The sequence below is a fragment of the Dicentrarchus labrax genome, unplaced genomic scaffold (assembly GCF_905237075.1).
Source record: "Dicentrarchus labrax unplaced genomic scaffold, dlabrax2021, whole genome shotgun sequence".
NCBI classification, from domain to species: Eukaryota; Metazoa; Chordata; class Actinopteri; family Moronidae; genus Dicentrarchus; species Dicentrarchus labrax.
Genome location: NW_026136718.1, coordinates 14081755 through 14095142, shown reverse-complemented (window position 1 = coordinate 14095142; position 13388 = coordinate 14081755). Strand labels below are relative to the sequence as shown.

The 13388-nt window shown below is 40.2% G+C and overlaps 1 protein-coding gene across 1 annotated transcript; it reads right to left on the bottom strand.

Moving 5' to 3' along the window:
• Positions 1-2738: 2738 nt before the first annotated feature.
• cth (cystathionase (cystathionine gamma-lyase)) lies at positions 2739-13094 on the bottom strand. The gene is made up of 12 exons (XM_051377628.1): positions 12821-13094; positions 10767-10848; positions 10281-10376; positions 10002-10111; positions 9665-9799; positions 9469-9526; positions 8717-8794; positions 8143-8295; positions 7218-7339; positions 6526-6578; positions 6031-6169; positions 2739-3996 (listed from the first exon to the last, which is right to left on the bottom strand). Exons 1-12 carry the CDS (start codon positions 13004-13006, stop codon positions 3979-3981), a joined length of 1230 nt encoding a protein of 409 aa, XP_051233588.1. The 5' UTR covers positions 13007-13094; the 3' UTR covers positions 2739-3978.
• Between the last annotated feature and the right edge of the window lie 294 nt (positions 13095-13388).

Here is a 13388-nt window from a genome sequence, read left to right as displayed (position 1 = left end):
GTGATTTGCAGTCAAAAGGCATCTAGACGTCTCGTTTAAAACTGGACTAAATGTGAGGAAACAGTCTCTCTTCATCGTGAATTTCAGGAGCTTTTGAGAATCACATGATCTTCATCAGCAGATGGAGTTTTCCCAAGTACCCATGGGATTGTAGACTCATCTACAGTCGTTCAAATTATATTGAAACTATGGCACCATTTAAGTCACCCAAACAACAAAAAAACGTTAAACTCTTCGCCTTTTGACCACTTAGTTACTGTTTATTGCCCTGTAATCCCTGCCTCCTTGGTCGTGCAGCACAATAGGTTTGGTTTATTTTGGGCAATGACAGGACAGATATAAAAAACTATCATCATATCAATTTGAGCTTTTTCTGTTTGAATAAATAAAAACAATGATAATTAGGGCTGTACCTGAATCAGGATATTCAGAGTCGAGCCCAGCAAACAAAAAGCAGTCGTGCTGTTCATCATCTCGCTGACCTCCGTTTCCATCACAGTTAGTTTTATAGTTTGGGTAATGTTGAAACCATGCTGTTATCCTGTGTTACCCCTGTGTACAATGACACCAACGAAAGTGCTGTAAATAAACTGGCAAAATGTGATTTGACACAATGGCTTCTGGACTGACACTTTGAATTATTGATGTATATGTTTATGAACAGAGTCCTTGTAACATACAAAGACCCATTCCCACTAGTTGAGATGCTATAAATTAGTTCAACATTTTGGGGAATATGCCTATTCGCTTTCTTGCTGAAAGCTACATGAGACTGATTTCACTCTCATATCTATACCGTAAATTCAAAACTGGAGCCAGCAGCCAGTTAGCTTAGCTTAGCACACAGACGGGAAACATTTGGTAACTAGCTAGCCTGGCTCTATACAAAGGTAACAAAGTCTACTAGCATCACTTAAGCTCACTTATTAATCTGTTTTTTTAATCCATACAAAAGGACAGCCTGGCAACCTCTGCCCCTGGCCAAGAAATAGTCTGAAACATAACACCAGAAGATTTTGTTCTTTTGATTGTTAAAAGTTGAATTCTGGCGTTAGGTATAGTCGTCTTTTGTTCAAAATGAAAAATCTAAACGTTAACTGTCTCCCAGAATGTGTTATCCAGTGGAAGATGGACTCTCATCTCTTTGGTAATATACTGTCTCACACACTGCCAAAACTTCTCACACAAATATGTTTGCCCGTTGATGTTCACAGGATTTCTGGGAAATCAAAACAGTATTTCAAACTGCGTTTATTATTTTATTTTCTTTGCGCAGTCACTGACACAGCAAGTTGCCCTCTTCCGAGCTCTAAACTTCTTATCTTCTAATTTGCGTACATTAATGTCATCTATGACTCCACATGTGATGACAGACGTCATCCAGTCTTTGCAAGTGGGTGGTTTCTATTTATGCAACAGGCAGAAACCACACATTAGGAGTCGCAACAGCCACTTTATGTTTATACTGAAGACTTCTGACCCATATTTTGTTGTTTAAACTGGTGATAGCACACATTGCTTTGCAGTGAATGTAATACCAGTCATATCTGAAAAATAAACACTTAGAGAAGCTTACATAGCCACATCATAACCTCTCATGCTTTCACTTTTTTGTGTTGTCAGACTTTTGTCCGTATTTGAGACTAGGGATGTGACATTATATCCATTATACATTATTTTTTATCACAGATTGTCATAAAAACACTGATTGTGCTAAATGTCTGTAATCAGGATAATCATGAATATCCTTACAAAGACTTGAAAGCTGTCCAGCCCTTTTTTAGCCCCGGATTTATTTTAAATTGCCACAAAGGGGTAACCCATATTTTTCTTTCCAAAATCTTAAGCCTGTCAGCATGGCAAAAAGCGAACCTCCACTGGATGTGTGAAAAACTATGGATCCCAAACTAAAGAATGACAGGAAGATGAGGTGTAATTAAAACAGTTTGTTAAACACTCTTAACTTAATGTAAGGTAAAGTGGTTCTAGTATGTTTTAGTCCTATTTTAAGTAGTTTTAAGCAAAAATTTCATGATTGAGATAATATTGTGAATGATTTTGGCCATGATAATCATGATATGAAATCTTTATATGCCTGTTTTTTTGGAGAACACATCTCCTACAGATGAGTCCTTCAAAAAAAGGCTCTGGCTGACCTGACAGATGCTGAAAACCTGCACTGAAAGATGTTTCTGAAAGTCTGATCACACCATGAGTCACTGGGAGCGCTGAGAGCTGAATTTCAAACACCTCAGTAGCACCTCCACTTTTAATGCGGAGCCGCCTCCCCCCGCCCCTTCCATTTAGACATCCACTTCCCCCGAATCTATACAATCAAACCGAATGTGTCTGGTTTCATGAAGTCCTCTGAGGCAGTGTTGGCGGTTGCTACGGCTGATTTCAGAAGCTCCTCAGAGGTGTAAAATCCATTACATGGTCGTAGGTGATGGGAAATTAAAGTTCCAGTGAACCAAAAGCTTTAAAGATGATAACTGGTCTTCTAGATAGAATGAAACCCTTAAGTCTCCTTGTGGAAATGTTATTGACTGTTTTGGTCATTAGGACGGCAACAAGCTCATTTGATCCATCAGCTAAAACCTCAGTGTGCAGCCCACCACTATACAGGCTGAATTGGATGTGGCGTATCGACTCGCTACAGTTACTGATGCTGAACTCGCAATTACACTGCTTGTGTTTGTACAGCAGGACGGTTGAGAGGAAGTGAGAGACGCAGAGACTTCTACTGCAAACTGATTTTAATGGATTTGTCGGTTACATAAATGACATTGATCATGAGTGGTCTGTCCCACTCGAGGAGGAGTATGCTGGAGCAGTGATGTGATGTGTAACTAAAGGGGGGCTGGGGAGGGGAAACAGAAGGAGGGAGTGCCCACGTGAAACCGCTTTCTCTGCACAGAAAAAAAAAACATTTGAGTCCTGACCTGGGAGAGATCGACCCAAATGCTTTGATTTAGATTCAAGAATACACATCAAATGTTATTCCGAAAAATACTTCAGTTGTTACTGTAAAAAAAAAAACAACCTAGGAAATGCTGCTCCAAATGAGTTATGAGTGTACCAAATACTCCCTCATTGTTTGGCAAATATCCTGATTAGTCTCAAACTTGAACAACAGGGTTCCTCTCCACTGCTCCTCCCCCCCCTACTACAAGGCATACACTTGATGAAGCATAGTATCAAGTTCTAATCAAAGAAAAGTGGTATCCAGTTTTTTCTTCTGCAACCATTGCTTTTCATCATTTCTGAATGGAGAGTGTGTTTGTTTATCATGGTTCTGAAGAACGGACCAATGTTGACAGAGAAGAGAAAAGGTGACTTTAGGACAGTAGGTGGCGGCATTAGCTCTTGTCTGTTTGAGTCTAGTTAGTCTAATTAGAATTCATTAATTCACTTCTAGATCTTTTACAGAGCAAACTATGCCAGTTAGAATTAAGAAATGATTAATACAGATTACAGCTGCAGATGTACTGACGGGCGGTGGTATAAAACTTTCCATTTGGAGACTTTGTTCTGTGTATCAAAACCGGGATGCAGCCTGAAGTACACAGGTTTTACAGCTAAATACAGAAACTCATTTGTTTGGTGTTTTTCCTCCATCTTCTTCACTGGATTGGATTACGCCCCTTTTAAAGCCCTCCAAACAAAACTAAATTAAAACAAAACAAACATAAAAACAAAGCAAAACCTGCATAAGATAAATAAGACTACAACTGATGTTTTAGTAAAATAGGCATCAAAAAGATTCTCATGTAACAATTGTGAGAATTATTCACAGATATTATGATTTGTATTTTTTTTTTTAAAGTTGTTCCCTGAAAGGTGAATCTCTGCTGTTTTTGTGCACTGAACTGAGGTACCGTGTGTTGATCTGCGATGATTTATAACTTCAGGTACCTCCGGTCTTCATCCCAACCTCAACTGATTCAACCTCAGCCACGAGGACGCCCTGAAGACATTTCACTTCATCTTTGGATGCTATTAAAAGAGAACAGGAAAAATGAAATCAATACTCGGTACAGTCCACATCCAGGAAAAAGCAGACAGACATGAGGCTACAGTTCATAATATGCTACAGCATGAGCTGAGGCAGGATACCAAAATGTTTTGGATAAAGGCAAGTCAAAAACAGATTAGCAGAGAGAGCCCACCGCAGAGAAACCCGGTCAATAAAACACCACAGAGCCACGATTTTACAGCAACTGAGCTATAAATGGCACCAAACCACTAAAGAGTTCCAAATGATTGAACCAACAGCCAAGTTTGTGATGCTAAACTAACCCTGGATGAGGACACTTGACCGGAAATTTAACTGCACGCCCCAATCTGACCTGCCATCCCATCCAATTAAACGCTTCACCCATCAGAGGTGCCTCTTCCTGGGCCCACAGACAGTCATTAGAGATATTTGTCTCTATTTAATTTCCATTTGCTACAGATGGGCAGCAGAGGGATTCAGAGACATTATCTGAATCCCGAGGAGAGGAGGTGCAGGCCTCTATGCAGCTGCATGAGGTGGCAAAAAAAAGGGGTTTAGGAAACTCACATAACCCTGCTGATGGTAATGCAGTTGGATCATTTAAAACCAGCACACTAGATGTGAGTTAATACAGTTTTAATGTAATAAACGTGCCAAATTGATTCTAAATGAGCTTTTGCATTCTAGCCGTTTCATTAGTTTCCGCCTTTTTCCCTCTTAATTCATCTTTTTATATCAAATACACGTCTATAAACCCTCCACACTGGAGGTGTTTGATGAAAGTAATATAATATCCTCAGTTGTCAGGACAGAAAGAAAGAAGTCATAAAACCTCAGATGTTGACACCAGCCGTTGAGAGCAGAGAGAGAGAGAGAGATGTGATAAATGCAGATGCCTGGATGAGCCAAGCCAGATCTGAGAGGCAATGGTGCACAGCAGTGCACAGAGGTGAGAAACTGAGCAATGAACTTGAAAGTGGATTCTGGGAACACTGCAGTACTTCTTGTGAGCCATCTGTTGGTCTGCTGAGTTGAAATACTTTTAAATGTTTCCAGAGCAGAAATACAGACTAAAAGAATGCAGCTCTTAAATCAACTTCAATTTCTACTTCTATTTTTAAGATATGATGGTTTTGAGAATGCATAAACATTTTTTGGGGGGATTTGCTGAGCAAGAGCAAATGGAGAAATATCCCCGTTGAACTGAACTGATGGGGACTTGCCCCCAGACTGCAGCACACAGATGCACAGTGCATGATGGATCTGGTTGTGCAGCAAGGGAGAGGGGGTTTATGGGATGGGTGGATACGCCACAGTTCTCTACAAAGTGCACAGCATGCAACCACAGCATACCTAACTCAATCCTGGTCTGCAACTCTTCCTGGCCTGGCTCTCCCTAAATGTTCCCAAGATAATTGCCACTTCTTCTCCAGGCTAGATTTGTCTTCATTTTGACAGACGTGCCTTATTCTGCACCATAAAGGTCAAATATATCGTTTTTTTGCGTGCTTGGAAATGCGGCTTCAGAGTAAACAAATGGCAGCTTGCTTGGTTTCACCTCTAAGCGAAAAAAGTCTCTTGGATCATTGACTCTTTTTCTGAAAATTATTCCCTGGAAACTTGAATGCACCAGTAGCTTAAAAAAAAAAAAAAGAAAAGTACAGGTTGTGACTCACGTGACGTCCCACAAAGCTCTGAGATTAGATATAACCTTGTACTTGTTAAGTACACAGAGGCACGAGTGCTTTTATCCTCTGATTAATCATTAGCTTGTCACATGTGTGGCATCTGGATCTCCTTCACAGAATTCAAAAGGTAAAACTTGGCATGTAAAGTGAGCTGTGGTGGAGTAAAGAGAGTGTGGGGCATTAAATGCAAAAAAAAATGGTGATCATAAACTTTCTGATGACCTGTGCAACTTTCAAATTTAGTTTCAATAGCACCAATTCATGTTAAAATGCAGTCCATGACCACAAACCTACACGGCAACGTTCTGCACTGAAGTAATGCTGTGTCTTGTGGATGTTACTTACAGCAGCATGCAGTGCTTGCTCCAGGTCTTCAATGATGTCGGCCTCATTCTCCAGTCCCACAGAGAGACGGATCAGCGTGTCACTGATCCCCAGGACACTCCTCTCCTTTTCTGGCACTGATGCATGAGTCATAATTGCCCTAAATTATGATAGACGACAGTGCCACTTACATATGAGCCATATACAGAAAAACATCCTGCTGTTTTAACAAATTATGGCAGAGATATAGACTTCATAATGGGAGTAAAGTCAATTAAAATCTTTCCGATATGGATTTGTTGCTTGATCTCTGCTGCCCCCTTGTGTTGCTATTTGTTACATTACACCTTAGATTACAGGGAGTGGAAGAGTCAGTTTTACTTATTGAACTGTGCTACTATTTCTGTCATAAACACAGAAATAAAAAACACAGTCTGAGTTTTTAGTACAGTTATGTCAAAATAATTAATAATTTATTTATAATACTGTTTAAAACAATTTGGCAGGGATACTTACGGATGTTCTGCTAAACTTTCATAACCACCAAGACTCTCAGCTACCGCAAACATCTGAAATAAGAAGACAACAGAGGACATGAAGTGAAACATAGTACAGGACATAAATAATGTGTACAAAAAGTAGTTGTGGTATGTTTGTGTGCATGTTTGTTCCCTTCACCTGTGCTGTTAGTCTGCAAACCTGATCCACTCATTTTGCAAAAGCCCCTCTAGTCCTAAGTTATTATAGTTAACTAAAACTAAACTAAAAACTAATACTAGGTGTGTGTTTGGTCAAATCTGTCAACAAAACAAACATGAAGAGGCATTGGTGCATATCTTTATTGAGAGTGAGATGTCTATATGACTTTAAGCCAATGTGTGCGTGTTGTAATACCTATTCTGAACTTAACTTAACTCCCGCAATACAAATATCCCACATATTGTCATAAAAAAAAACTTAAACTCTGAAAACTTATTTAAAAAACTTAACATTTTTAAACAATAAAATCTAAACAAACCCACCTCGGAAACTAACTGAAACTAAACTGAACTGAAAATAATAAAATAATAAAAATTAAAAACAAAATAAAAATGAATGAACAATATAAAACTACAATAACTCTACCAGTCTCTCTCCAGTCTTAATTTTCAACATTACACACTTGCAAAACATGAAACTGAACAAATAAAATCAAAATGCCAAATTACTTTGAGGTTACTGAGGAAGGCGGTGGCATGCTCGAGTTTCCCCTTAATGTAGAAGGTGATCATCCCCGGACATCCGGTGCACTGTCTCTTCATCACATCATGCTGGGGGTGAGAGGGCAGGCCTACGTCGAGAGGGAGAAAACGTGAACTGTCGGATGGCAATCACAGGATGTTTCTACTTCACTAGACCACGGCCAAGTGGAGGTGTGCCCGTTCATAGACAGTGTGTGGGTTTAAATACTAATAACTCAGCTGACAAATATACATGTATGGACTTAAGTGCTTCTTTAAAAAGTGTGTAAACAGGCACATTTAGTTTATTCTACCCCTGGAGTTTGTGGCTGCAGATGTAATCGGAGGCCATAACAACCAAAAACAAGAGTGTAAGGAGATGGGCTGTTTAACATCTGAGAGCCAGCAGCTGTGAATGATTAGCAACGCTTGCATAAGAAGGTTTTCTTCATGTGTTCTTTTGCTGGTATGAGCAAAATTAGAAGGAAGTTTGCTAATGAATCAATTATTCTTAGCTAAAAGTTACCACATGTTTTATGCTTTTTATCTGCATGCTTGTGAGAAGACTTTTTGCTCATGAGCCCCGGTTTGTTTGAACGCAAACAAGGCATTACTGTTATGCTGAGACTTTTTCAAATCAAATCCCAAGACGGAACCGCCAAATATACGTAGGCGGCCATTAAGCCAAGGTAAAGTAAAGCCTATGTATGGTAAACATTGGACCCACAACAAGTAATGTCTTGCAAAATTGACACAAACCATGAAATTAAAAAGTAACAATGTGTGCCTGTGTGTACCCAACAGTTATACAACCTGGCATTGGCTTGTCTTGACAACATGCTGGTATGATATGAGTGGTGCATAATAAGGGTTATATATCAAACGTGTCATGTTTACGTTGCTACACTGTTACCTGGGAAGATGACGCGCTCTACCCTCGGATCGGCCTCCAGAAACTTGGCAGCAGCCATGGCGTTCTGGAAGTGCCGCTCCATCCGCAAGTGTAGCGTCTTCAGTCCTCGGTTGCACAGGAAGCAGTCAAAGGGAGACGGTACGCCACCCAGTGCTGAAAGCAAGGCAGGATCACATGGAGTAAAAAAAAAAACACAACAACAAAGAGGTTACAAAACCTCCCAAAAACCCAGATCAGGCAAACAACATGAGCATAAATAAATACTTCCTTCTAAAAAAGGTTTTTAATTGGTGCTGAACTTTGGCCTCAGGAGCATGTTTTGGTTGTTTAATGAGTGAATGTAGGTCAGGTTGAAGTAACCAGTCCTCCAAATACTGAGTGTGGCAGAGCCGGACATCAGGTGAATATATGGTACTAGAACTGTTCACTTGCTGAGATCTGTATCCTTAAATCAACTGGTAACATTCTGTCAATTGATTCTTTTGTTTTATATATCTGATCAAGTTTATTGAGGCAGCAACTCACTAAATGTGTTATGTGCGACAAACACAATTAATTTGTTCTTTCTACTCACCATTTTGCAGAAACTTTAGTCGCTCGTACAGATCGTCCCGGTTCAGAGAGACCAGACCCATTACCACATCACTGTGACCTGTCAAATTAAAAGGCAGGAATAAAAGAGAGGTTTAAATTTAAAGGCCGAACTACAAATAATTAATGTTGGAGCAGACAATCTATAAAGCCAAGCTGAGTTGGACGCAGCGCCATCAGCCGGCTTGAGCTGAGATAATGTTCTAAAACTGTTTCCTTTTGTCTTGAATCTTTGGTCTGAACTGGGCTTTAGGGCTTGAGGAAAGAAAAATATGAGAATTTGAAAATTAGGTTCATAATGTCTAATAACTCTAATAAAGTTAGAACATTTCAAGAGGACTGTTGTTTTATTTTAAGAATATAAAACACAATATAAATATAACAATTTTGTAAGTAATTATTAGATTGGGTAGATTAAATCATGTGTGTATGTTTTTGCTTTGCCTGACTGTCTGTGTATTAAGTTACTAGTTTTCCTTGCGAAAGAAATGTTGGATGAAAACACTGGGAAAGCTCAAGCTCCACCATTTCGGTGTCCTAAAACCTCTGATAACGATGTGGTAAAAATGACAGACTACAGCTCCTCCATATTCCTCATTTTGACACATAAGCTGTTAGACAAAACTCGTCTCACCGGTTCTCAACAATGGCCATGATACTCTGAAGTATGTTTGACATTTGTTTGCCTCAAATTTGATAAAATGATCATGTTAGGGGGAAAAGTTCATAACCTACCGTTCATGTATTTGGTGGCCGAATACATACAGATATCAGCTCCCAAAGCCAAGGGGCGCTAAGGAGCAAGTGTACGAGACAAACATGAGTTAATCAGTGACATGTTTCCACATGAACTGGAATTCGATTACAGGATACTGTTTAAGTGCCTTTTCAAACTCAAAAGGGCATGAAGTTCACATCTGTCGCTTCTCACCTGGAAATAGGCAGACATGAAGGTGTTGTCAACGACCACCACTATGTCTTTGCTGTGTTCGTGGACCAACTCGGAACAGGCCTTGATGTCAACAACCTTCATGGTGGGGTTGGTGGGCGTCTCGATCCACACCAGCTACACAGAGAAAGAGAGGATTGCATTATAGCAGCGTGTTTGGGAGGGTGAGTGACTCCACTGGAAAGACAGCTCATCTACCAGTGAATTCAACATGGAGACCAGTAACACTCCTTACACAATCCTTACACAATGTGAAAAAAAAATGATCAAACCAAACTATAAAACCACTTTATTCTCACAGTATCATCCTTTGACTTACTTTAGTGTTGGCCTTCAGAGCAGCCTTCAGCTTCTCTGGTTTTGTACAGTCAGCAAAAGACACCTCCAGACCAAGTTCAGTGGCAATCCTTTGGAAGTAGCGGTTTGTGCCTTGCCGTTGAGAAAGCGAAACCATGTTAACGCCTCTAAAAATACACACTTGTGGTTCAAAACACGCTCACGGTGCGCTTCGACTTTCAGGCCGACAGCCATTTTCTACAAGTGAGTAATGTTGCATCATTTCCAAGTTATTTGCAAGTTACAAACGGCTGTGTCTCACCTCCGTACACGTCATCCATGCAGACGATTCCATCACCGGCTTTCAGCATGTGAGTGATCGTCACCGTGGCCGCCAGCCCCGAGGCGAGAGCGAGGCCTGCACGCGAAAAGCACAAAAGTTGTCCAGACCACAAAAATCCTTTTCATGTTATGAGGAAACAGAGACTGCAGGTTGCACACATTTGATCTGTTATGGCAGATGATCTAATTTGTTAAATACTTCCTGTCTCTGTATGCCCGACATGATTATGTCTTCATCATTTATGATCCATTTTATTTTTTAGTATTGTTTCGTTTTATTGCTGCGATTCTTACATTTCTATTCACTGTTGTTTTTTCTTTTTGTCTGTTTCGACCTTGATCTGTGAAGTACTTTGGGCTGCATGTTTGTATGAAAGGCGCTTTATATATATAAAAGAAAAGCTGAGGTGAGAGAGAAGTGTGTCTGTTGTAATGTTGTACTTACAATAGTGTACTTAATACTCACAATACTTTGCTCCATCCAAAGCAGCCACAGCCTTCTCAAGACAGTTTCTTGTAGGGTTTCCACTCCGGCTGTATTCAAAACCCTAAATAAAAACATGGTTATATGGCGTTAACAATAATATACTGTGTTTAAACTACAAAGGGCAGTGGTGTTTTCACATGCAGGTCACCCAAACACAAGTGTGCTTGAATACTTTTTAGGTTTTATGCCGAGCAGGACTAGAACCCTTTAAAAACACATCTGGATGACGGCCAAGCAGGGTTTAACACACCATTCATACACATATTGGCTTGCCACTCTGACCAGGGTTTGTCTTTTGTTGGATAATCTGATAATAAGTGGGTGTGGACTGAAGACTTAAAACTGCGAGAACCACCATTTACACACCAATGTCTGTTTGAAATAACAGGGTAAAAGGTGAGAAAAGAAGACCTCGCCCAGTAATGTAATGCTTCACTGGAGAATGTGGAACTGTTATATGAACTTGCTGTTTTTGCATGTACACTTAAAAACACAAAATATTAATACAAGACATATGTTTTAATAAACTATATGAACACTGGAGGTTGTTAGTGGCCTTGAACAGAGGGTTAGTGTAACCGTCTCTGTGCGAACAAGGCCATCTGTAAATATGCCGAAGTAAAGCAGATAAGCTTAACGTTACTCTAGATTACTCTGGTTTGGATATTTCACATTTAAACGGAAAAGCAACCTCTGTTTAAAAAGGTAAAAATAGCTGTTCCAAACTTTCTACAACTTGTGATAATGAAGCATTGTGAGCTTTGTAGGAATATTGTGTGAGTACAGGGGTCAAGCATACCAGGGACAATCTACAAAACAAGGTCAAGGGGTCAGGAGATCAGCCTGAGCGGTGGGACATTTCTTTTTAGTTTGAGTTGATTTAAGTGAGGATGCCCTTTTAGCTCTTAATTCTGTACATATGCCTCAAGATTAGTCTTAAAACCGGGACACACGAAAGACTGTTTATTCCTCTCATAAATGGATTGTGTCTTGGAGCAACAAATAGAAATGAGAAACCCTAAATGGCCTCTGCTTTCAATCATTAATTTTATGAGGTAGCCTATCTGTCTGAGGTAGAAACGGTGACACTTCCAAACTTGTGATCTGTAAGCCAATTCATGACTAACCTACAATATAATTTTTGACAGAGATAAAAGACAAGTAGTAAAAGATAACCTTGTTTTCCGGAAAAATGCCAGCTGCCCTGTTAAAACTACAGAGAGAATGTGATAAGGGGGAAGAAAGAAACCTTAATTTTTATCCCACGCAGGTTGGTTTTAGTCTGGATTCCCAGACAAGGCCTCAAGGGCCAACTTCACACAACACAAAAAGGGAGAAAAACATACTTTTGAATGGAGGAAGCAGACAGGTAATACAGTTGTATGACATGTACACAGTCCCTCACTCACTCGTAAGAGAGATTTATTACAGTCCAGTATTTCACATAAATATGCAGCTCTGTATAGTTATTACTTGTATATGTAATTCCAATGAAGACTTTTGATCATGTATAGAATATTACCAGGCACAGAATAGATTTAGACTATGTTATAGTTACATTTCTAGTTAAGTTCAAGTTAATTGTTTTCCGATGGGTAAAACATGGGTGCCCACAGTCACCATATGCACTTACAATGGCCATAATGGGAGCTGAAAGGGCTTGAAACTGGGCTATGTTAACAAAAATGTCCCTGTATGCAGATGACACAAAGTTCCCTTTTGTTAAATTCCTCTTTATGATGCGTTATGCTATTTCCAAACACATGGATTCATATTGTATCTATTATCTTATAAATATATAAAACATATATTCTTAAAGACATCTAGAAGAGGGTTTAGATGTAATAACATGTTTATATGACTCAAATATCCTCAAACAAAAACCAACAGCTATTAATGGGCTTTTAATTTATAGCCCACTCAAGCCCTCGTGTGTGAGGGTCTCCTTCACCCACCGGATCTTGTCCATCAAAGCCCTCCTCAACCCCACCCAACCCCCACCTTAAATAACCCAGACATATCGGGCTACTTACGGCGTGGTTTCCTGGTGCGCTCTGCTTGAACGTGGTCGAGAGAGAAATCGGCGGCACTACAGCCATTGATTTCCATTGTTCCGGCTCCTGTCCGACGTGAATCGCCTCAGTGGCGAATGATTTGAAAGCCGTGCTGAAGCCGGCGAACAGGTGGCTCTGCTCCTCTTGTCTGTGGTTCTGCTCCATGACACAGTGCGCTTTTCCTCCCCCGACGGCGGACTAAACTGCGAGCGGCGGATGAGTATGCATTACCGCTGGACGGCAAAGGGGAAAAGCCATTTAACGCTTGTCCCCGCTGCGCTCGTCCCCGAGAGCCAATCAGCGCCCATCAACAAGCGGAGGAAGGCGCTGATTGGTTGCTGCGCAGGGGCGTCGGACCCACGTGATCATGCACGTTGTTTGCGTTCCGTGTATGTAACTGTACTGATGTAACGTTTCCTGTTGTTTGAGTCAGGGAGGGTTACAGTTTTACCCTCGTTTATGTCTCATGTATTACAGTTTTACTTCACCAAGTTAGTTTAAATTAAATGTAATAGTCTTTTTTTTAATATATTGTTTTTAAACGTTT

Excerpts from the sequence above, each read along its gene's own strand:
- cth (XM_051377628.1), bottom strand. The coding sequence starts at position 13,006 with ATGGAGCAGAACCACAGACAAGAGGAGCAGAGCCACCTGTTCGCCGGC. Across the intron at positions 10,112-10,280 it reads CATGGATGACGTGTACGGAG|GCACAAACCGCTACTTCCAA; the intron begins GTGAGACACAGC and ends CTCAACGGCAAG. Across the intron at positions 8,296-8,716 it reads ACTAAAGTTTCTGCAAAATG|CACTGGGTGGCGTACCGTCT; the intron begins GTGAGTAGAAAG and ends CCTTGCTTTCAG.